The following is a 25,666-nucleotide window of genomic DNA, read 5'->3' on the forward strand; positions in this document are numbered from 1 at the left end:
CATGAGAATTTAAATTCCGACAACTCAAATGATTTAAAGGTCTACAATTAAGAAAAGCAGTACATATTTGAATAAAATAAAACAGCGGTTGTAGGACTAATTAAGAAGTTTACGATAGTTTCAAATAAGAATTATATCATATATAGAAAACTTAAAAAAATAATATCATTAAAACTTAACTAAGCCGTACCTAAAAAAAAGTTATAATTTTTCTGAAATAAAAAACTGTTTGTAGGTAATTATTAGAACTATTACCGCTTTGTTTATCCTTTCAAATAAATATTACTTAAATAGTTGTTGCCCTTTAAACATTTTTACAACAACTTTAATTGTCCGAATTTGAATGGTCGTGCACCCGATTGCTGTGTACTTAATAACTTTTAGTTAGAATGACACAGCGGACATATTCATCGTGAATATGTCTGCCTAATGAGGACAAAACTAGTATGTAGAATATCGCGTGAATTGTTAATAATGATCATGCAATGCAATCTTGTTCTTAACATAAAATAAGATAAGCTTTTCTAATTTTTTATATATTTAAAAAACCTTTTTTTTTTTACAAAAGTTGCAATACAAACTTACTCTTTCAAAGTTTTCATCTACAAAATATAGTTTTTCCATGTAGAGCTCTTTAGTTATAATTAAATTCTACAAATTTGTAGCAAAAATATATTAAGACATTATTAAAGAATCTTTTTTTTTTAATACAATTTTGTATTTTTCTCCTTAGATAAGTTTAGAATTCTACTTATTGTTCTCAAAATAAACGATAAACATAAAAAAAATTTAATAGGTACTTTTAAACAATTTTTTTATACTCATAAAACCGTTGTTTAACACTTAAAACAAATATAACACTAATTTAGTTTAAACTTTTTAACTTTGTTTATAAATAATTTAAACAATTAAAAACAGATCAACATCAGAACAACAATCCTGCCCTGTATTTAAAAGTATCAATCAACTCGAAAAAGTCATTTTTTATTTGAGTATACCACGGTCCGAACATCTAAATTTTAGTTTAAGAGGAGTAAAAGCAACACTTTTACCTTACTAGAGTTTACTTAATACAGTTACAAAGATGTTTTTAAATGTGATTACGTTTATTCTATAAATCTGTTATTGCATGATTAGTCTACATAATTAGAAATAAGCGCAAATTTTTGTAACGTTTTAAATTTTACTGACTTATACTCACAGTCAGTTACATACATTACAATGTATTAACTAATCTTGTTGACCTACTAAAAATTGATAATATTGTTTTATTTTAACAGCGAAGACTTTAAAATGCTTTTTCATACTCATATTGTTTTCTAATATGTTAAATCTCTTATTAAACAGATTTGTGTATTAATAAACTCAAACATATATCTGATGCTGATTGAAAATTCAAATTATTTACACAATCTATTTTAAACGAATTTGTATACAAATGTTCAACAAAGATCAAACTACAAATTATATTTATTAAAAATGTTGAAAAAATATTATTTTTTGTTACATAAACACGTCAAGGAAGAGCTTTAAATTTTGTAATTAATATTTTCTGCTAAAAACAAAATTAAGACCAATAGCTAAAAAAAAACTAGCTTCTTGTTTTTTCAAATAGTCTTATTGTTTCTAAAACATTTGTAGATATGCTATATTTGTTATCTTTTTAACTATTTTCAAAACTTTTAAATCTTTTATGTCACATAAAATAAAATAGACTAGGTTAAATATATTAATATACGGACAATATACATTGATAATATATTATTGTTATCTTTTTTATGAAATTTAGTGGTTTGTAGAACTTGGCTAAAACAAAGCTGACAGAAAATTTAATTTAAATACGAAAATACAAGTTAACGAATAATAAAATTTTGAATTTCTTAGATTACAACTTTCACTACAAAACGGACTTCAAAAAACTAAAAAACTGTTTAAAGAAAACGATAAAATTACAGGTTGATAAAAACTTAAGTACATTGTTAACCAAAAATTAGTTAATATAAAAAAAAATAAGTTTTTACTATAATTTATAGTTATATAAATAGCTATATTTTTACTTTGGTCTTATTTAAAAAATTTTGCTTTTCAAAATAAAACTATTAGATAGTAGTTTAAACAATAAGATGCTTATTACTTATAACGTTTTAATTACTTGACATGGATAATTGAATCAAATTAAATACTAAAATAGTTTTAATAAGTAGTTAAGTATCTTTTTTCGATTTTGATAATTTTATGTATTAATAAAGGTAGTAGCCAGGTAATACAATAATAATCACAAAAAAGTACTAAAAAACAGCACAAAAAGTTTAAAAAATAGAACAGTAGTATATTCATTGAAATATATTATAAGAATTATTAAAAATGTTACGAGATAATTTCATTGTTTCAAAATCGTTTTTTAAGTGCTATTACAATAAAGAGTCTTTTAAGAATGCATGAGGTAGACAAAATAGTGTAAGTTACATTGCGACTATTCAAACCATGACAGTTTTAAATTCTGACAATAAAATTATTACAGAAATATTTGTGGCGCCAAATCAGAATAAAAAAAACTTATAACAAAATAATTCTATAAATTTACTAGCATGTACAATATTATTAGGATGGTGGTAGTATGTTGCCACAAACAGTTATATACTGTTTAAATATCTTACCAAAGAGACGAGTCAAATATTCACGAAGGGTCAGATAAGCACAATAGCACACTTTTGCACAAAGAAACTTTTGCAAAAAAAGACACTTTGGCACGATAATTAAAAAAGTTAAATTAAAAGAAAATGATAATAATTAAAATAAAATTATTATCAAAAAAAAATTAAAGTGGTAATAAATTACGGACCAAGGGTAAGGAGTAACAGTTATACTAAAAAATAAAAAAAGCAATAAAATGAATAGTTTAAAAAAAAATTACTGACAAAGTTTAATGGTTAGGGTTAACTGTTATACTTAAAAAAAAAGAAAATTATAATTGATAAAAGTAAAATAAAAAGTTACCGACCAAGGGTTAGGGGTAACAGTGATAGTAAAAAAAAAATAATAATAAAAGTATCTCTAGTGCAAAAGTGTCTGTTTGTGCATATTTGACACCTACCCCGCTCAAAGACATAACTTAAGTAACTATTTAGTTTTTATTTTATATACTAAAAGACTTCGAGCGTAAAAATAAATTAATAATTAATAAAATAGATAACTCACAAAAACTTAGAATCATCAGAGAGTTTAAAGTTTTAAAATTTGAATGGCTAAATTATAAATATTCTAGCTAACATTAATGTCGAAGGTGTTTATATAAGCACAATTAAAAAACTCTAGACAAAAAAGTACTTATTGTTATTACTGTTATTATCAAGCTTCAGAGGAATTTTGCAGACTTTGTACAGTTTTTTAGGTTTGCATTAGCATTTTTTAATAAATAAAGCCTAATGTTGTTTTTAGTATTTTACAAACGGTTCAATAAGTTACGTTTGTAGCTTTTAGTTGTACAAGTTTTTACATAACAAACAGCAATCATGAACTAACTAAGTTTTTTTATGCCTACAACTATGTAAGCTTTTATATATATATATTTTTTTTCATTAATATTTTTGTGTGTCTATTTATGAGGATAATAATATTGAAAATTAGGAGTGCTGCATTACAATATTTTAGCCTTCTTTAGGTATTATAAACTGTCCTCTTAATATGTTTGATCAAAAAGTTTATAATGTGTTTCTGATTTTGTTTCAAAAGAATTAAAAAAGATAAAATCATTAAGTTTTTTTTGTTTGTTTTCTAAACTTTACTTACTTCCAAAGACAAATTTTAGCTAAAATAACTCTTATCAAGTGTATATTGATACGAGCTTATGTTATAATTAAAAACCGTTTTATAAATGGAATATTTACACCGGGGTTTCCTACAGTATTCTATACGGCTCCTTAGGGACTATCGTACCAAGTAGGGGGCGAAAATCTGAAAAGGGGGGACATGAGTGGTAAACCGATTTAAAGGGGGTTTTAGGTACACATTTATAGATACTGTTAACTTACACTATGTATTTAAGGGTTTGTATTGAAGAGAAAAATAAATATAAGGCACAAATTATGTGTGATTGGAAACTTACACAAGATATTTTGGGTTTGTAATGACCTAGGGCGGTCATTTTTCAATTTTGTAAAAAAGGAAGCTTATATAAATGAGTTTGGGAAACCCTGATTTAAAAAATTCTTCTTAAATTTTTCAGTAGTTATTTCAGAAGGCATAGTCGCGTGTAACCGCTGTTAAGATCTAACCAAGCGGAGTTAAGTACGAAGTACTGAAGCGACCGTTTGTGGGTAAAGTTGAAAAGATTAACAGCGGTTTCACGCGACTCCGCATGCCTAATTAGTTCTAATTAGGACGAAACTGGTCGTAGGTTATCTCGGATGCTGTTGATCTTGCGGTAAATTTCATTAGTTATTATTATAAGTTATTTCAGTAAAAATTTTGCGTACTTTCTTAAAGTAGTTCGATTTCTTATTGAAAGATTAACTTTTCAAACGCGTTTTTATGTAGAAAAACTATTTTTTTAAAAGTAAACTTTACTTTAATTTAGTTTTAAAAATAAACTAAAAACCCGTAAAGTTATCACCAAAATTCTTAAATAAAATTAAAATACTTGATAATATTTAGTAGGACTTATTTCTTTTTTTTAGGTTCGAACCAAATCCACTATTTTGATTAATGCCTATATTGCCTGAGCTCATCCTACATTTTAGCATAGTAAATACTATTAAATAAACTAAATGTATTAAATGTATAGTGGTTGGCTAAAAATATAGTTATATGATTTTTAGAAGTCTAACTAAATTAAATTTAAAAATTAACTATAAAAGTAAAACGTTTCATGTTTATTAAACATTTTATTAAGTAGAAAATCGAAGGTTGCAGATTTTTTTTGTTCACTGTTTAGTTAGTAAATTCTAGAATAAAACTATGTTTAGCCCAATTCGTCCGTAAACAATAAACTTATTTAAAATCAATTATACATACAATATTAGCAAAGGCATGACTTTAACTTGAAGGAAAATCACTGAAATAAAAAGACTTCTGTATTCTGTAAGTATAATACCATTGCAATTAAAACTCTAAATATAAAATAAGTTTTTAATTATTGACAAAAAATACGCCTAAGGACCTAATGTACAAGAAACCTTTCGGTTATCTAGTCATACACCAGAACAGTTTAATGTCATGCCCAGGACAGTTGATTAAGTTTTTTTTAATCAATACTTGCACAATAAATACTTCTAATTTAGGTAATGATTTAAAAAAACTAACTTAATAAATATGGTTTGCTTAAAACTTGTTTTTAAATAATTAATCAATTTAAAATTTGTTTTTAGATAACTAATTTAAATTCAAATCTTAATTTTTTGACCACAACTATAATATAAATTAAAGTAGCTGAAATTTTTTTTTGTATACAGGCTATTAACCCTTGATTTTTGGAAAAATCTGGAATTAGGAAATTTAGGCCAAATGAACTGTAAACTGATAAATAACAAAAAAATATTTTCTAAAAGTTTTACGCATAAAGTAATGAAATTTAAAAGATAAGAATTAATATTGTATACCATTATAAATTAAATAAAATTAAATATTTTTTTTATAAAACACATGTAGCATTGAAGTATCCAGGGTTGCAATTTTACCTGGAAACCTGGATTTTGAGAAATTTTGAAAATAATTGGAAAAACTGTAATTTTGAACAAAAATCACTACAAGAACCAGGAAAATACTGGAATTTTAACAATTTTCTCATGTTCAGTGATAAAATTTTGATTTGACTCAAAAAATCTATCATACAAATATAAAAGTTTTGTCATCATCAAATTTTTTTGTATTAATAAACATATTTAAAGTAACTTTAACAGCATCTTTCTAATGTTTTTATACTTTTTAACACAGTTTCTTACCTTAAACTTAACTTGAAACTAAAAATAGACCCAAAAATGTGTTCTTTTAAAAACCTGGTAGAAATTTTGAAAGTTGGAAAATTTTTTGAAAAAATGAGTGGCAATCCTAAGTATCTTTTCAGTAATTTTATATTATTACAGTTATTTTTTTTCTACCTTGAAATATACATTAAACATACAATATGTAAGTTTTTAGATCTTGCATAAATATAAAATACTTAAAAATTCGGATAAAAAATTGCAAAATTATAGTTTTAATTATAAGAATTTAGTATTTCAGATATACTGCCAACTTCATAATAAATAATGAATAGTGCAATTACATTTACTTAGCCCATGATTGAGTCATAAATGTTAAAAATTGAGAAAGTTCTAAATAACAAGTAAGCAAGAGTACAATTGTATAACCCTAAACTAGCTATTTTGAATAAAAAGCGTTATCAAAGTTTCAGGGCTTCCAAAAAACCTAGAAAAACCTGAAATTTGACAATTTAGGCTGAAAAAACTTTGAATTTGAGAAATTTTGAAAAAAAAAATTGGAAAAACTGGAATTTTTAACAATTTTAACATGTTAAATAGTAAAATTTCAGTTTTACACAAAAAATCTATCCAATAGTTGATTTTTTTGTCATCATCAATTTTTTTAAATTAAAACACACATATAAAGTAGCTTAACAGTATCTTTTCAATACCTGTATACTGTTTAACAGTTTCTTACCTAAACTTAGCTTTAAAATGAAAATAGACCCTAAATGTGTACTGTTAAAAACCTGGAGGAAATTTCAAAAACCTCAAGAAAATTTTCCAAAAAAGTTTGGCAACCCTGAAGTTTTCATAAATCTTTATTTATTTTAAATTAGGTAATAACTATATATACTTAGTAAATTTTTAATGTACAGGGAAATACAAAATAGATTTAAAACTTTTGTGGGTTAAATATACATAAATACAGGGTTTCCAAAAAACCTGGAATTTGAAAATTTAGTCTAAAAAACCTGGAATTTTGAACAAATTTTACATGTTAAGTAGTAAAATTTTAATTTGACACAAAAAATCTACCAAACAAATAAAAACTTTTGTTATTATCAAATTCTATTTATTTATTAATTACAGGGTTGCTAAAATTTTAGATACCTGGAAAAACCTGGAATTTTAAACAAAAATCACTAAAAACCTGGAGTTATAAATAATTTTTACATGAGAAGTAGAAAAAAATTTGATTTGACACTATAAATCTTACGTATATATAATTTTTTATGTCTTAATCAAAATTTTTTTAATAAAAACACATTTGAAGTAGCTTTAAAACATCTTTTCAATGTTTTTATGCTATTTAACACAGTTTTTTACCTTAAACTTAACTTTAAACTTAAAAAAGAAACAAAAATGAGTACTTTTAATAATTTGGAGGAACTTCTGAAAACCTGGAAAGAATTTGTCAAAAACATTTGGCAACCCTGTTATTAAAAAAAACATTTGTAATAGCTTTACAGTATCTTTTTATTGTTGTTATACCACTCAGCACAGTTTTCACCCTTAAGCTTCTTTCTACTAAAAATAGACTCAAAAACACCTACTTTTTAAAACCTGGAAGAAATTCAGAAAACCTGTAAAAAATTTCTCAAAAAAAATTGGCAACCCTGATAAATATATACATACATAAATTTCAAAAAATACTCAAGACTACTAATATCTATCAACAAATATGTTTTGTTTTTACAGTGAAAGTTTTTATTTCAGAGTATTATTTTGGTTGAATAGTCATTTGTAAACTTTATTCGCTTTAAACATGTTTATATTAGGCTTAAGTTAGGTAATTTAAAACAAAAATATCCTAGGTATTCACTTGTGCTGGGTTTAAAGTGCTTATCTAGTTGGCAGGTTACTGTACTTAAATGTATTGACATACAAATCGGAATATAGTTAAGTTGAAACACCCTCATGATAACTAAAGATAGTTTGAAGTTTTTGAAAAACTCTAAATAAATCAGGCTGATTAGAAATTTTTTGAAAATCTCTGGCCATTTTTTTTAGATCTTGTATGAGATTTAGTTAAAGAATTTTCAGTATTTTTTGATTTTCTTATTATATTAAAGAACTTACTTTGACCGAATCTTAAAAAAAATGTATTAAAAGTTTTGTTACTAGCAGCAATTTTTAAACAAAACTTCAATTTTTACAAAGGATATTTTTATTTTTTTTACAATTTTTCTTCTATACCATGGCTAAAAAGAAATCTATTATTATTAGTTTATAATGATATTTATTTCACTGCTACTATGAATGTCATTTCAACTTATGGACATTTTAATATAACTTTTTACTAAAATTGAATATTTAGTTTGTTCAATACTGGTTTAAAATAACAGTACCTTTAATATATGTTTTAATTCTTTTTAACTTAAAAATTTAAAAGTATTATTATTTCAAAACTGGTTCAGAGTGGAAACTAGTTTAGGGTACTTTCAAATTAAAAGTTTATAGTAAATTTATTAATTTTCAAAATGTAATTTAAAGCAGCTGCATTAGAATACTTATCAACTCAAAAATTAAGTAAAATATATTGTACTTACCTAATTTTTTTTAAAGGCAGCTATTTTTTTGGTAAAAGTTGAAATGACATCAATAATAGCAGTTAGGTAGACATAAATTACATACGAAAACTATTGGTATTTACCTAGAATGATGTTGCACAAATATCAAGCTGAAATTATATAGTGTTTGATGTCTTTTTTATATAGAATTTGATGATAGTGTTAGGCTAAATTCAATATTTTTAAAATTATGTTATATTTTTAATATTGTAATTTGCTTTATATTAAACAATTGAAAGTTCTTAACTTTAGTAGCTTAAGGAGATAAGTTTTATTTTATTTTCACAGTTTTTAAAATAAACAAAACAATGTTTCACTCTTATATTATTATAATAAGAGATCATCAGTTTCTTAAATATTATAAAAAGAAATTTAACAAATAAATGAATGGTATATATAGAAAAATAATAAGCAAAACAAAATGAAAAAATCTTAAGTATTTAAAACTTATGGTTTAATCAACTTATGTTTCTAAAATTTGTTGCATTAATTTTTACTGTCAAGTATGAAATGTTAGTGCTAAAATAGGTTATATAAAAACAATGCTTTATAATACTAAACTTAAGTAGGAATTTATTACTTATATTATCTTTTGTAGGACTTTATAGACACTAAAGATTTAAAAAAATAAAAATTATTAATTAAATAAAATTAGTAATACACGAAACTCACATGGAAGCTAGTTGCAAAAATAAAAATTATTACTGAAGATTAATAGCCACATTAAATATCAGGATGAACTCATGCTAGTTTTTAGTTTTTGAATAACTAGGTCTAGTTTGAACTTTTATTTTCAACCTCAGGCCAACTGAGGTTAGTTTTAATTTTTTTTTGAAAAACTTAAGCTGGTTGAATATTTTTTCTAAGTCTCAGACTAGTTTTTTCTGACTAAGTCTTTTTTTTCATTAAGTATATATGTCATTATTTAAGTTTGTAAACCATTTTCAAAGTATATAATTTAAGCTTTCAAATAAGAGCAAATTAAAACCATAGAAATCCCTTTATGGCTTTAACTATTTATTTACTGTCAAATTTTTAAATTTTACATTGTTAATTTTATTATTAATTTCTATCTTTGGGCTGGCTCAATTTTTTACTACATCTAAAATATTTTCCGCAAACTCAGACTATTCTGAATTTTTGAAAATTGCAGGCCAACTCAGCTGGTTTATTTTTTTAGGAACTTCGGCTGGTTTTATAGTCAATGAAAAAATCAACTTTTTTTAGATTAAAGATAGTTTTTAATGAGTTTGAGTTGATTAAGACTTGAATATTTTATCTATAGTCAACTTATGTATAACTATTTATCTTTTTTTATCAACAGTAAATTTTGAAGGTTTTTTTAAATATTTTAAGAAAAACCCTGTTTTTTAGCTACACATTGTCATTTAAATTTTTTTTTATTATGTTTTTTTTACACTTTTCTGTAGTCTTAATAACAATTTCAGGGTTGCCACACACTCAGGTCACTCAGGCTAGTTTAAAGTATTTGAAATACTTAAATTACGTCAAACTAAATTTACTCAACTCTTAGTAAATTTTGATCACACAGCAGGGTTGCAAAAAAACCTGGAATCATGTAAAAAACCAGAATTTGACAATTTAGACTAAAAAAACTTAAAAACATGGAATTCAAGAAAGTTTGAAAAAAACATGGAATTTGAACAAAATCACTAAATAACCTGGAATTTTTAACAAAAGCAACTATAAACCTGGCAAAACTTGAATTTTTAAACAATTTTTACAAGTTAAGAGTAAAATATTTTAGTTCAACTCAATCAAAAAGTCTACTATATAGATAAAAACTTTTATTGAAAAACACATTTAAAGTAGCTTTACAGTATCTTTTCAATGTTGTTTATACTACTCAGCACAGTTTTTAACCTTTAAACTAAAAATAGGCTCAAAAACACCTACTTTTAAAAAGTTGGAAGAAATTTCTCAAAAAGTTTTACTTTACCTTGAATCCTTGAAAAACCTGGAATTTGGGAAATTTTGAAAAAAACATGGAATTTTAACAATTTTCACATGTTCAGTAGTAAATTTTTGATTTGACTCAAAAAATTTATCATATAAATAAAAAAAATTTAGTCATCATCAAATTTTTTTTATTAAAGAACATACTCAAAGTAGCTTTACAGTATCTTTTTAATGTTTTTTTTACTATTTAACACAGTTTCTTACCTTTTTGTACTTAAACGTGGAAAAAATTTGGAAAACCTGGATAAATTTTTGAAAGTACGAGTGGCAACCCTAAACCCTGCTTAGGCTTTTTCTTTAAGTTAATATAAGTAAAAATGTATGCAGAAGGCTTATCTACATCAGTAAACTCTATAAATAACAATTTTGCAAAAAAAAAACCTATTATAAATATTATTGAAAAAGTCATTGTGAAATAGTGTTTTTGTTGTTTTAGTTTTTGTCTCCCATAAGGAACCTATTGTAGTCTCTGACTTTGATGGGCTATGACTCAATTTGTTCTATTTATTGAGTTTTAAAAATTTGCTAAAATCAACTTGTAGCTTGGTCAAAACTCAATAAAACAAAGCTAAATTATGAAAAGGGTGATTAACCCCTCCTATGCCCTTAAATCATTCAAGTTGGTTACAAAAGAGTAGTCACACATTCTGGCTATTTCAACTTTTTTTAAACTTGGGATATTTTTTTATTAAGCTTGGGGTTGCCACACACTTAAGGATATTTTGAAACTTTTGAAAATCTCTTGTTAAACTGAGGATATTTTGACTTAATTTACTCAGGATAGTTTTTTTTATAAAAAAACTCTGGATAGTTTCTAAAAATTCTCAAGCCAGTTTTTTATAGATTTTGAATGAGATTAAGTTTCCAAATTTTGTTATTTTATAACTAAGTTTGTTGAAATACTTTTTTTGACTAAAAAAGTGGCAACCCTGTAAGACTTATACTGAGTTTGAATTAATTTAGTTTAATTTCTTTTATATATAGTTTAAGGATTAAAAAAATGTAGAAAGCAACTTAAAGCCTAGTTAAAACTCTACAGATTAGGACCAAATTATAAAAATGTGATTTACCTGCATTTATGCCTTTATGCCTTTATTATCCATTTATGTTTTGCACTTAATGGTTATACGACCCACATTGGCAAACACTTTTATAGATATCAAACTTTCTCTTATAACAATGGTATAATTAGGTATTCAAGTTTATTTAACAGTTGTTCTATATTTTACTCAAGCCACTTAAAGTTTTCTAATAAAATCAGACTAGTTTGATGTTACCTCAAATTGTAACAAACCTTATACAATAGTCACTTTAAATTGTCTTCATGACAATTTATTAATAATTATTAAAAAACTTTAAAGGGGCTCAACTCAAAAAGTTTTAAACATTTTTTTAGTTAAAAAATGGGTTGTAAGTCTAATTTTGAAAATTATCATTAAAACAAAATTAAGAATTTTCAAAATTACTAAAATTAATATATTTTTAAACAAATAACAGGGTTGCCACTTTACCTGGAAACCTTGAAAAACCTGGAATTTGACAATTTTTGCAAAAATAACCTGGAAAAACCTGGAATTTTGATCAAAAAACCTGGAGAAACCTGGAATTTAAAACAATTTTAACATTTTCAGTACTATAATTTCAATTTGACATAAAAAATCTATCATATAAATAAGATTTTTTTTGTCATCATCAAAAATTTTTTTTTATTAAAAAACAATTTTAAAGTAACTTTACAGCATCTTTTAAATGTTTTTGTGCTATTTAACACAGTTTCTTTTATAGAAATTAACTTAAAAACTAAAAATAGACCCAAAAATGTTTACTTTTAAAAACCTGGAAGAAATTTTGAAAACCTGGAAAAAATTTAGAAAAAACAAGTGGCAACCCTGAAATAAAAACAAATTGTACAGTAATCTTCCTTTATTCCACCAACGTATGTTTCTGTGTGTTAACAAATCAACACACTTCAACTGGATTCTGTAAAAAATAATTACTGTAATGAAAGAATAGAAGCATACAGGGACATGGCTTGGTACGTTTTTGCAAATTTACAGAAACGTATACTTATGTGCAAAAAACTTGCTTTTATTTCAGCTTGAAAAGACTCTTGCTTTCTTAGATCTTAGTATTCATTTATGCTTAGTTATGCACTCCTGAGAGATAATATTGACATATATGTACTCTTTAGCATTTTTAGTGTCATAAAAAATTGAATGAATTGAATACATCCAAATTATATCATTTAGCGTGTTAAAGCTTTGTTCTGTCAAAAAGCTACAATGCAAAATTAAACCTATTGGAAGCTGTAGCTTTCAAAAATCAAAATAATACAGTTATATGTTACAAAAATTTGCATTACTTGTTGTTACTATTGACTACGTTAAATGTTTGATTTTATACGTTTAAATGTTTGAATGAAAACAATATTAATGTTTTTGAGTTAAATTGTGATTTTTTTTATTGAATGTTTTCAGGGTTTACACAAATGACATAAAGAGTCATATGGGGTGTGGAGCAAAATAAATTGCCTTGTATACAGTTATAACTCGTACTTCAACATTTAATTTTTGATGTATTAACATAACTGCATATTTTCAGATTAAATTCAATAATATTAGAGGTAGTTTAAATTGCTGTGTTCCCGCTAGGACGTGTTATTTCAGATGTTTTAGTTTTTGCAGATTCGTAACATTTTTGAGCTAGCTACATCCCTGGAAGCATAGAATAAAGTGGATGTATACATGTTTACATTAAGATAATTAATTTCAACAGATAGTAGTTAATATTAGGTAAAATACTTTATATTAAGTCCAACTGTTATAAAACTATATAATATCTGTAATTATTAAGTCTAAAATAAGTAAAGTAAACTAAAATACACAACAAATCATAATATAAAGAAAGCACTCACTAAAATACTCCACTAGGATCTTTTATTTGCAAACGATTAAACCTATATTTTGAACAGTATTTTTTTAAACTAATTTTAGCTGTTTAGTTATATTTATGCAAAAATATGATAAGTATTTGTAAGTAGTAATTAGAGGGACAACCAAAATTTATTTTTGCAAAATATGTAGTGTTTTTTGAGTTGAAGCCTGTTATATTTTTTAAGAATTTGAGTTTTATAAATTTGATATTATTGTAATGAGTTGGCAGTAAAACAATAATTTTTGAAAAGACATCATCAGTTGCTCTGAGACTTGAACATATAAAAATAAGAACTTGAAACAGTGAAAAATTATTTAAAAAATAAATTTTGAACTTTGTTAAATATTAAATTTTAATGAATCTATATTTTTTTTGTTGAAAGCATAAGATTTATTATCTTTTCTAGTTGTATATTTTTTAGTGTACAATGTTCGTGTCATATATGTTCCAATTATATTTTGTTAGATCATTTGAGAGAAGATAGTTTGATTGTTAAAATGAAAAAGTTAAATCCTAGAAAATGAAAAAGTTATTATCTATGCTTTAAATTTAATAAGCTCTGCTTTCTTTCTTAAATAATTTCAAACAATGAATCCCAAAAACATTATGTTAATATATGATTGGAATTTAAAAAAGCATCTTATAATTTGTCATAACTAAAAAAAGCTTCATCAAAAAAAAAGACTGTCTAGGTTAGGGTGGACCACATGTTGAAAATATAGTCCTTGGACATAGAGCATTTCAATTTCATTTAGTTCAAAAAAATTAATTAACTATCCAATTCATTTTGAAAAATACTAATTATATGTGACTTTTTTTACTACATATAGTGCAGGTCTTAAATTTTCTCTAAATTGTACCTTAAGATTTTATCTTGCTCTTCATTTTAGTTTTGAATTATCTAAAAATAAGTTTCAAAACTTGGTTTAGCAGAAAAAATTTGCATGCTCACCGGCCGCAGTTTTTTCATTTGTGGGTGGTTTTCCAATTTAGTTTTGTAAACATTGGCAGGCAAGTTATATTCACTCAAAGGGCTAGATCTTGCCCGAGTCCTGTATGCTGCCAACTCTTAATCTAATATTGAGTTATAAAACTTTTTGCAGTCCAATACAGTCCAGTACAGCAGTTTTAAACATAAACTGAATAAAAACATTTTTTTGAAGTTACTCCATGTTACCATGTTAAATGCTCACCTAAATAGTTCTAGCGTTATTGATCAATTTTTTATTTCTCTAAATTTAGTCTGAACAATTATAATTCTTATTTAACAATAACTCTAAGTGAATTAAAAAATTACAATTCAAAAAAAAACAGCAAGTAAAATGTACAGTAAAATAACAAAATAAAATACATCAATTAAAAATTATAAGCATTATTTTATGGTGTCATCTTTCAAACCTACTTCAAAGCACATCTTAAACCAAGAATTTAACAATGCTTTTCACCCATCAAACAAAAAAAACATAGTTTATATGCGAAATGTTTTTTGTTAAACAATCAATAACTTTTAAAATAGTGATTAAAGCATCCTCTGCAGCCTTAGTTTTCATATAAAAAATTAAATAGACAAGGTGTTTTAAAGTTAGTCAATAGATTTGTTTCCACACACTCAAGATATTATGAAGTGATTTTTTTAATTTAAGCTGACTTTGGATAGTTTTTTTCAAGTTTCAGGATAGTTTTTTATACATTCTGAATGAGATTTAGCTGCATTATTTGTTATTTTATAATTAATTTTGTTGATGAACTTGATTTTATTAGTTTAAAAAAATCAAAATAACAAATTATAAGAACTTCAAAAACTCAGGATCACTCATGATCATTTAAAGGTCACTCAGGATAGTTTTTTTACTAAAAGAGTTGCAACACTACAGTAGTTGGTCACTTAAAATGTTAAGAAAAGTAAAATATTAGTTTCAGCTAATATCAGTCATAAGGAGTGCGGAGAAACTTCTTAAAATAAAGCTTTAGCTTTCATAAAAAGAATATTGTATTAATTGTTTTGTAATAAAAATTTAAAATAAAACTTGACATCAATACTATTTGTGTCATAAAACCTTATGTATTGTAAAAATAGTTATTGAAGTTTAAAGCTTGAGACACATATCAAATTTATCTATAATATTTCTCATTTTTAGTAGTGTTGATAATTACATAAAAATGTCATCTGAAGAAGATTATTATGAAGTACTTGGAATAAGCAAGACAGCAACAGATGCAGAAATAAAAAAAGCATATAGAAAATTAGCCTTGAAGTGGCATCCTGATAAAAACAAAGAAGAAGGTGCTGAAGAAAAATTTAAGAAAATAAGTGAAGCTTTCCAGGTGTTGTCTGACAAAGAAAAACGTAGTACATATGATAGATTTGGTAAAGAAGGTCTAAATGGTAATGGTCCCTCAACTGGCGGGTTTAGTTCAGGTGGAATGCCAGATTTTGGTGGGTTTACTTTTATGGACCCAGAAGATATTTTCAAAAGCTTTTTTGGTGATGATTTTGACATATTTAGTGGTACTAGGAGGAGCTCTCAAAGTAGGCACAGGCAAAATGCAGGTGGTTTTGGATCATTTGGTTTTGGTAGTGACCCCTTTGGTGGTTTCATGTCTTCACCCTTTGATATGGGAGGTATGGGTGGATTTTCATCGTTTTCATCGTTTGGTGGTGGAATGGGGGGTGGAAGTTTTAAGTCTGTAAGTACAAGTACTAAAACTGTAAATGGACAAACAGTTGAAACTAAGAAGACTGTTGAAAATGGAAAAGAAACTGTAGTAGAAAAGCGTAATGGCCAAGTAACCAAAGTTTTAGTGAATGGTGTACCAGATGAGGAAGCTCTTGCAATAGAAATGAGTAAATCTTCTGGTCGCTCAATGCAACTGAATTACGACGATGATATGAACAGAGCTATTAACAACAGTTTGAATGATCAAAGGAGGGGACATTATAGGACCCAACGCAACAAACCATACTAAAAAAACTTACCATGACGTATTCCACAAAAAAATTGTTCTCTACTAAGTTTGTGTTGTAACGCTTAATTTTATATAGCATAATGCTTCAATTTACTACAATTTTTTAAACAAGTTTACTGAATTTTTGAAGGCTCCATTGTCTGTTTTCTGCCCATTCCAATTATTTTCTTTATTTCGATTCCATTTATGTGTTACTTTTATTTTGTTTTCAATGCAAACTGAATTTTCAATCCCTATTGAGAAACTTGTTATTGTTAGTATTATAATTTTATAACTATATAATAAAAGCTTATGTTAAGAAAATATAAAGTATTGGTTATATTTAGTGTTTTCTACTATTTCCTTTTTAAATGTTAATAGAAAATAAAGATTTATGTTCAATATCTTGTTCTTATACTCTCTAATGAAATTTCATATTAGTTGTACAGAGATGCTTACAATAATTAAAGCAACTATAGTTAAATAAGCAGTTTCTTAAATATGTAAAATTAAATTAATTAAATAAAATTTAATATGTTGAAAAATTTACTGTTATAGTTATAGATTAAGCTTATACACCATTTTTTTTGTTAATTGTTTTATAGAAAAAAAACTAAACTAAACTGCAAAAATTTTTACAAACACAAGACCTTGAAAGTTATCTAAACGCTACGGTGTAAAATATTTCTCCTTCAAATTATGGAGTGTTTTTAAATTAGATTTATTTAACCTTAGATATCATAAATAAAGCAAAGTTAAAACATTTTAAATAAAGATAATCGAATTTAGGTTTTTAACAATATGTTTTACACAAATTTTTTTAGCTGTTCATAAACATTTGCGCTTGTGAAACTTGAAATGCGTTTGTTTAACAATTACTTGATTCTAAATACAATTTTTTAAGCTAAAATAGATAAGGTGCGAATAAATATTTGGTTTGTACACATCTTTTTAAACAGTTAAGACTTAAATAAAACTAATGGACTCTATGCAAGTAGTTGACGACGTCTCACAACTTAGAAATGTAAGTAGTTTTGATATATACAGTTTTCAGTATTAGTTTCTATTTTAGTAATTAAAACTTGAAAAGTGTCCAAACAATTTATGATTAAGTTATTTAAGTTTTGTTTTAAACAAATTTTTTAGTTAAACCTTAGATATTTTGAAACACGTATTACAGTTATCTTGCAGTTATAGTCAACAACTGTTTTTAATGGGAAAAATTAAACAAAGAATATAAACAATAAGTAAATCAAAGCTTGCCCATATCCCTATATTATATCTAAGAAGGAGATGAAACTGTTTGTTCACTAACAAGTTCAAAAATAAATTATATTATCAAATTTCTGTAGAATTAGTTGAAATTACAACTAAGTGTATACAATCAAGCATATATTTTTAAACACTAAACTATAGTTTTATACAAACATACAACAACGGTTAATGTTTAATGAGTTAAGTTATTAACTATTCTAATCCACATGATGAAATATACCATAGTCTGATATATTGCAACTACCTAAAACAAAGTTGATATTTAATGTTTTTTCTTGTGTCTCCTCTTTAAATTGAATCTTAGGAATAGAATTCACTAACCATGAGATACTGGTTTAGTTTGCACAATTAGCTTGTTGTTTGAGGCTAATGGTAACCTATTTGTAAGACCTCTTTCAGCACTGCTTGCAGGCATAATAAAAACATTGTGTTCCCTTTTCTCTAAACAGAAGATTCATTATATAAAAAAACAGACACTTTCAATTGGTTATTTCTGAAAATATTCAATCATATTATATATATGGTATGGTATGTAGTAATAGTTTAATGAATTAAGAATTGATAATTATTTGTTTAAATAAACATAATTTTTTATTAAGTAACTAGGTAAAAACTTACACAAATTTGCTTCAAAATTAGGCATCTCACAGTTCTTAAGCTAAGTTTTATTTAAGATAAAAGTTACATAAATCAATAAATAAAGATTGTAGTAGGTAATGGGGGGAAAAGTGGTTACATACAATGTTTTTATTTTTATAGTAAAATTTCAGTACGTTTACATTGAAAAAGTGTAGGTTTAATGAAATCAGGTATAGAAGATAACTAGATTTGAAATAGTTAATTTTGCCCTGTCACTGGCTAGTGAATTTTGTTAAAACATACAATTAAAAGTAAATATCAAATATATATATATACCAAAGTATAAATTGATTACAAACAAATAACCAATAAAATAATGAGCTGATTGATAACTTTATTAATTATTTTGGTATCAATTGATTTTCAAGTGTGGTTGATCTATGTTTTGAAAATATTGATAGAAAATTATTTAAAACTGTTTTTTTTTCTAACAGTGTATCTTTAATACTTAAAACAAAAATTGGGCAAGTAATAAGTTAATTTACAGTTTTAATAAATAGTTATTAGTGATGATATTTTTTTATTATTTACGCTAAATTTATTAATTAATTATAGAGTTTATAAGTCATAAGGGATATATGCAACTTTTAAGAAAATTAACTAAGGGCATTAAAATTAAAGCGAATAACTAACTACAGCTTTTTTTTACATAGTTTTAAAGAAATTTTCAAAAAAACGTTTGAAATACAGTCAGTTTTGTGTTAACTATCATGGGACAAGGACCAATTACCCTATATATATTTTTCAAATTTAGTCTTATCTTTTACATAATTAGATAAGCTATTTGTTACTTTTTAGCACTTGTTAATTTCAAAGTAACTTTTGAGATATAAGCGATCAAAGTTTAAAGTATTTCTTCAATAGGTTCTTTATGGGAGGCGCAAACTAAAAGGGCAAAAATAGACTATTTCACTAAGAGTTTATCTCCTCCTTCAGTTTTTAAGCAATTGCTTTAATCTTTAGATAAATATATTGATCAATAGAATAATCTTTATTAAATTTTAAACAACTTTTAGGAAACAATTTTTTTAATTTTTGTAAAAAAAAGTTTTTATTAAAAAAAAAAATTTGGTCATAAAAAATTTTTGACTTTTTTTTCAAAAATCCGCTTGATACAAGTTGCTTGTAACATTGAAAACTGCATTCCCTGAAAATTTGAATTAAATTGCTAAAAAATGAAGGAGGAGATAGATTTTTAGTAAATTTTTCAAAATTCTTAGAAATTTGGCCTCAAAAATTTTTGATTGCATACTGTTGTATCGGAATTATTTTACAAAACTTAATATATCTCAAAAGTTAAAAGATATTTTTCTGTTCTATAAAAAATGTTTTATAGTATATATTCTAAGCTTTTAAATAAGTGCTAATGTTAATTTTTGTAGAAATAAATGTTTGACACCCCAATGCCCTTAAACACTCCTTTATTCAAAAATTTGAGAATAAACTAAAAACTCGAAGAAGATGAATTAAGTTATGAAAAAATGCATAACTCCTTTTTTAGTGTAAATCTACTATATAGAACCTATTTCATTAATTAAATTTGACTCCCTAAATTTCAACAACAATAATGTATTAGCTTTAAGTAAAAGCTAAAATAAACTTTTATAATATAGCTAAAAAATCAGCTAATAAAGGCCAGATGGGAAATCAAATAAAAATAGACATTGATATTTTGAACATGATTGTGTTTAGCTTGTTTAAGGTTTTTATTTAAATTCTATAAATTTCTGCTTTTTTAGCTAACATCATCTTATAAGTTTAATTTTAAGAAAAAAAAAATCAACATTTTCCATTGAACAACCTTTAAATTTAATTCAATTACTAGTTTGTAGTTAAATCAGTATTACAATTACAACATTTTAAGTGACAATTCATTCTTTTTGATTTTTTATAAGACACCTGTTTTAAACAGTTAAAATTCTTGAAAATTTTTTCAACACTTTTTATTCATTATGTCTTGAAATAGTCCTAGTACTTATTATTTTATTTTCTACATAAAAAGTAGATATCAACAAAGTAAGGTATTTATCTTAAAACGAATTAAAAGTTTCTTAAACGTACAATTATAAGCAAGGTATTTATCTTAAAACGAATTTAAAGTTTCTTAAACGTACAATTATAAGCAAATAATATGAAAATCTGTTTCATTCTACTTATAAATGTGTAATATGTGATTTCAAATTGTAGTTAAATTTTTAAGTAACTTAATTTTATTTCAGAGTTATTTTTAGAGTATAGTTTTATAGAACTGTTACTTTAATAATCATTGCTCAAAATTGCTTATCAAGTTATTTAAAATGTATTAGTATCATATCTAACTCGGTAATTTCATACTTAATCATTCTAAGTTTAGTCATTTTCAATATTTTAACTTTGGCCTTTATAGCTTCTAACTTACCATTTCACACATACTTATCAAGACTGACCATATCAAACTCATAAAATAAATATTGAACTTCACCACATGATCAACACCATACAAGACAACCTACCACCGGTTTCGTCCTTATTAGGACTATCCAGGTAGGTATAGTCGCAAGAAACCGCTAATGAGATCTCACCAAGCGGGCTTAAGTTCAAAGTACTGAAACGACCATTTGTGGTTAAAATATACACAGCCAATTCATTCACAGCTTATTGTGAGATTAAAGTATGCTCGTTTGATCAGTTTTAATCAGTATTTTTATGGCCATCATTAACAAAGTTGAGATGCTTCGCGCCACCGAAAATATTAAGTATTAAGCTTCACCACACGATCAACAACAACAGCATCCAAAACAACCTACGACCGGTTTCTTATCAAAACTCGAAGTTTATTTTCAAGTTATATTTTACTTTATGATAGTTTAGTTTGTGAATATTTTTTTTATAGTTTTATTTGAAAAAATATAAATTTTTATATTGCTCACTAAAACAATATAAGGCAATGATATACTTTAACAAATAAACAGCATGTTGCTCGAAAAAACTCATTCTACTTTATAAAAGTATTAAAATTGATAAAATATTTTTTAATAATAATTATTGAAGTAAAAAACTAAAACATTTGCTATCAAAAAATATTTGAAAATTTAACTCGAAAAATGTTAGAGAAATATTATTTTTTTTAAATCAGTTATTTAATAAAAATGAAAACTAACAATTTGACAAAAAAAAAGTTTTGTTCGTTTTTTAATTTTTAAAATATACTATAATTAATTAACTAGATTATATTTATATTATTTTAAGTTTCTATATTTATTTGTTTGTCATTATAGTTGAGAAGAATTTAAATAAATTAAGAGTTTGAAATCATTCAAATTGGAAAGTGATATTTTAGTACAATTATGTTTGAAATGATCGCAGGTTAGTAATGACTGACTCCACTAAGTTTAAAAATAGATGTTGAAAATTTTAACAGTATAAATAATTTGTTGAACATAAAACTAGATAAATATTTTTTAATGTAAGTTATTTTTTATACTAAATAATTTTAATTTCCAGCAGGGACAGTATGTCGAAAATTGTATTAATTTGTTTTTGTATGATAAATCTAAGCTAATTTTATTTTTACTTTTAAATTTATTTTATCACTTCAAAAAATTCAATTAACTTTGTTTTATATTTTTTATTCATAAAAGTAGATGTTTTTCGTGGAAACTATAGGTATCTTATGGGAACATAAAAGTTAAACTTACTAAAACTTCTAAGTCTTTATAAACATGTTTTAAGTATAAAAATTATGTTAAATCTAAGATGTTTTTGATAAGTTCAACAACTATCTTCTTAATACAAATTTATACGACCAAGATATTTCAAATAATCAGTAACATAATTGATATAAGCATCAATGTTTCTAGTACATACTCATTTTTCAATTATACATTTTATTTCCTTGTTATCTTTAGTTAAAACTGTCTAACCTATCCAAAAAAGTATATAAATAAAATTTCTTTACAAACGAGTTTTTTCAATAAATATTTTTGTAAGAGTTGTTGACAAGTTAAAAGTTTTTTTCTGTTTGAATTTTTCTGTTCTTTTTTTATACTTAAAGGTTTATCCCAAACAGAGCCATAGACAAAGTAAATAAATCTGTTCAGTTCTAAGGTAATAAAGCATCAAAAACAAAGTTTCAAATACATCATTGTAGGTTATAAAAATTACAAGCATGACTATATTGTTATAGACATAAAATATCATGTACTTTAAAGTTTAATTTTTTTAGCAAAATTGAACATGTCCATAGATGAATACATAATTTAAACACTTGATTTCAGGTCCGGGACTTTCTTACAATGTACAACAAAATTACTGAGCACTGCTTCCAAAAGTGCGCCACAAACTTAAGAAAGAGCAAAGTAGATGACAATGAAGTAAGTTTTCTTTTTTTTTTTTGATTAGTTGTTAATTTATTTAGGCTTTAAAAACAAAAAAGTATTTATAAAGCAGTAAATAGGCCTAAATAAATATTTTAGTTTAGTTGAGCGCTTTTGCCTTTGTATCATTAAAGTTTTTCAAAAAAAAATTAACGGTAAAATCAAAAAGTATCAGTTTTTTAACTTATAACTGTTTAAAAGTGTATTGCACAACAAGATAAGTTAAACTATACCCATGAGTTAAAAACAATGTTTAAGTATTGTACTTAAAATTAAAATTTTATAAGCAATAAAAATATCTTACTATAAGTTGTGCACTTCAAATTAAAGCGGTAGCATAATAAGACATTTGTCCGGGAATTTACAAGTAAAGTCAGATTATTTTAAATTAAGCTAAACTGACGATTTATTAAAAAAATATGATGAAAATATTTTAATTATTTTTATTCATTTTTAAAATATTTTTTATTGTGTGCTTTATTTGATATATAGTTCATGCAAAGTTTCTGTAAAATTTTTATATATTAATACTAGTCTTTGTCAACAAACAAAGACACAGCAAGACATTAGTAGTTGAAATTTTTATTAACAAAATTATAAGTATTCATAAGGAACACGTTTTTAAGGTTGCAATTAATGTTTAAGTAGTGTCATATTGCGTTTTTTTAATACATTAAATTGTTTTATAAATCCTAGAAAATTGTTTGTTGTTTTCAAACTACATAAAAAAGTATTTACAGTTTGTTAGGAATACAAGTTTTCAACAAAACTGATGATTTTTAGTTGTCGTTGATAATAGTTTTTGATATAATAGAAAATTTTATGAAAATAGATTTGTAGATTATACTTATTACAAAGCTAATTTTTTAAAAATTATTAAGTTATATATATATCTTCAATCTACCTACATTTTTGATTTTATGTTTGTTTTTTATGTAAAATTTAAATTAATATTTTTTGTATAATGTTAAAAAACAAACTTGATTATAAAACATTTTAATAAAACAATAATGGTTAGTCTGAAAGTAAAGAAAAAAATAATATTTATAACAACAACGGATAACTTAAATTTATTAAAAAATTTTTTTAATATTTTTGATAAACATATTTTGCCAATTTCATAAATATATTAGTTGTTATTATAAGTATACTTTATAAAAAAAGTTATTCAGTAGTTGTTGTTTAGTAGTTAGCTTTTTGTAAACCTCTTGTTTATTTTAAGTAATTACTTTTTTTAATTTGAAAGCTGTATTTTTAATAAACTATTTGCTCATATTTAGTTTGACAAGATTTTTTTTTTAGTTTGCATTTATTACAAAAATCAAACATTTATACAGAAGTCTTGTTTGCGAGGTTGCACTGATTTGTACGTGAAGACGAACCAGAGGTTGACGCAGCAGTTTATGACGCACACACCCGACATGGTGAAGCGAAGAACGGAGGAAATGAAGCAGTACGAGCAGAAACAACAAGCTTCTCCCACTATAATTGAACAGGTTGATGACAATTCACAATCCCACTCTAATTCAGAATGAAATCGGTGAAACATCAGTTTTAATAGTGAAGTCAGCTATTAGTGAAGTTTTAATGAATTGATGGTTGAAATATTGATATGCTGTATAAAAATAGATAAATTTTAAAAACTTACATTGAGTTAGACTAAGTATGTTTTATAACAATTTAGGCAATTTATTATATAATTAATTGTTGTACTAAAAACATATTAAAAAAGTGGTAAGTTTAAAAGAAATATATTAAGTTTTAATCTTTTTTTTTTTTAATTGTTTTATGGTTGTACTTATATTTTCTTGCAATAAATTCATTTTCAAATGTTATTATTAATTTAAACATGTTTTTTCTAGTTTTTTTAGTTTTTATTATAGTTTTTAATGTAATAAGTATTTAATGCTTTTCTTAATTAAGTTTTTTATCTTTGTACTGTCTTTGTAAAAACAATTATTGTATTTATATAACATAAGCTGGATTAAATTAAGATTAAGTAATAAACGTTTTCAATAAGTCATTTGTACCTATTTTACTATTGAATTATTTTAAGAGCTTAGTTTTTAGTAGAATTAATGTTACTAGTACTGATATACCTAAACTAATCACATATTTATGTTAGGAAAGGTTTAACTAACCTAGTCTAGGTTCTTTGTCAATCTCTTCTACCGTAAAAATGTATTGTTACATAAATTATAAACTCAGATAGTTATCGATTATGTTGGAATTTTTAAACTTATCTCAAGTTCATACTTTGATTTTTAAAAAGTATATAGCACTATAATTTTGTCTATTATGCAATAATGACGTCACAATACATATATACTGCAAGCAGCATGTTCTATCAGTACACTAGTTTCGCAATACGCTGGTAGTTTTATTTTATTACTTTGATTTGTTAAAGTAAAAAATTTTGTATGTTTTTATATAATTCGAACTAAAGGTTTGTCATAGTTGCATAGAATTGATCGTAAAGTATCTTAAAATTCGTTTTTAGCTTGTAAAATTTAATAGGTTTTGTTATTGCTGACACAAAATAGTTTTTTTCTTAAGTCAGTATGTTTTACTCTGTTGTAATATGTTTTAAATTTTTTTAGGGGAGACTTTTCATTTTGTGCATAAATTTCGATATTAAATTTGATGCCTTAACACAATTGTGAACAATAATTTTAAAATTTCATTATAGTTTCTCAACTTCAGTTGATTACCTTATATTATTAGAAACTCAAAGTTCTTTAGTAAATTTAAAGTTGCATGTGCTAAAAATATTTTTTCTTCTAGTGCTTTTTTTAATATTTGTAAGATATTTAGTAGTTAGTAAAAGTTTAATATTTCTAAATAATTCTTATTATAACTTAAAAAAATGTTTTATTTATTGTTGAAACCGAAAAAGTATAATATATTTCTTACGAAAGTGAGATGTTTACAATATTAATGAGAGATATTTAATATTAAATTTTGAAAAATCCTAGAATTTTTAACATGTTCAGTAGTAAAATTT

At 24.6% G+C, this 25,666-nt stretch overlaps 3 protein-coding genes across 3 annotated transcripts in view; all 3 read left to right on the forward strand.

Moving 5' to 3' along the window:
* Positions 1-1,272, forward strand: part of LOC145833384 (dynein axonemal heavy chain 8-like) — a 47,646-nt gene extending 46,374 nt beyond the window's left edge. The window contains exon 73 of the mRNA XM_082940563.1: positions 919-1,272. Coding sequence (XP_082796689.1) covers positions 919-1,060 — 142 coding nt within the window. The 3' untranslated portion in view covers positions 1,061-1,272. The remainder of the gene's footprint in view (positions 1-918) is intronic.
* Positions 1,273-15,589: 14,317 nt separating this feature from the next.
* LOC145834004 (dnaJ homolog subfamily B member 6-like) lies at positions 15,590-17,352 on the forward strand. Its single transcript, XM_082941305.1, has one exon. The coding sequence runs from the start codon at positions 15,608-15,610 to the stop codon at positions 16,412-16,414; it is 807 nt and encodes a 268-aa protein (XP_082797431.1). The 5' UTR covers positions 15,590-15,607; the 3' UTR covers positions 16,415-17,352.
* LOC145834006 (mitochondrial import inner membrane translocase subunit Tim9-like) lies at positions 17,297-25,156 on the forward strand. Its single transcript, XM_082941306.1, has 3 exons — positions 17,297-17,417; positions 22,564-22,659; positions 24,000-25,156. Exons 1-3 carry the CDS (start codon positions 17,373-17,375, stop codon positions 24,195-24,197), a joined length of 339 nt encoding a protein of 112 aa, XP_082797432.1. The 5' UTR covers positions 17,297-17,372; the 3' UTR covers positions 24,198-25,156.
* The last annotated feature ends 510 nt before the right edge of the window (positions 25,157-25,666 follow it).

Source organism: Thalia democratica, chromosome 4 (genome assembly GCF_965202585.1).
Source record: "Thalia democratica chromosome 4, ktThaDemo2.hap1.1, whole genome shotgun sequence".
Classification (NCBI taxonomy): domain Eukaryota; kingdom Metazoa; phylum Chordata; class Thaliacea; order Salpida; family Salpidae; genus Thalia; species Thalia democratica.

Excerpts from the sequence above, each read along its gene's own strand:
- LOC145834006 (XM_082941306.1), top strand. The coding sequence starts at position 17,373 with ATGGACTCTATGCAAGTAGTTGACGACGTCTCACAACTTAGAAAT. Across the intron at positions 17,418-22,563 it reads ACGTCTCACAACTTAGAAAT|GTCCGGGACTTTCTTACAAT; the intron begins GTAAGTAGTTTT and ends ACTTGATTTCAG. Across the intron at positions 22,660-23,999 it reads GCAAAGTAGATGACAATGAA|AAGTCTTGTTTGCGAGGTTG; the intron begins GTAAGTTTTCTT and ends ACATTTATACAG.
- LOC145834004 (XM_082941305.1), top strand. The coding sequence starts at position 15,608 with ATGTCATCTGAAGAAGATTATTATGAAGTACTTGGAATAAGCAAGACA.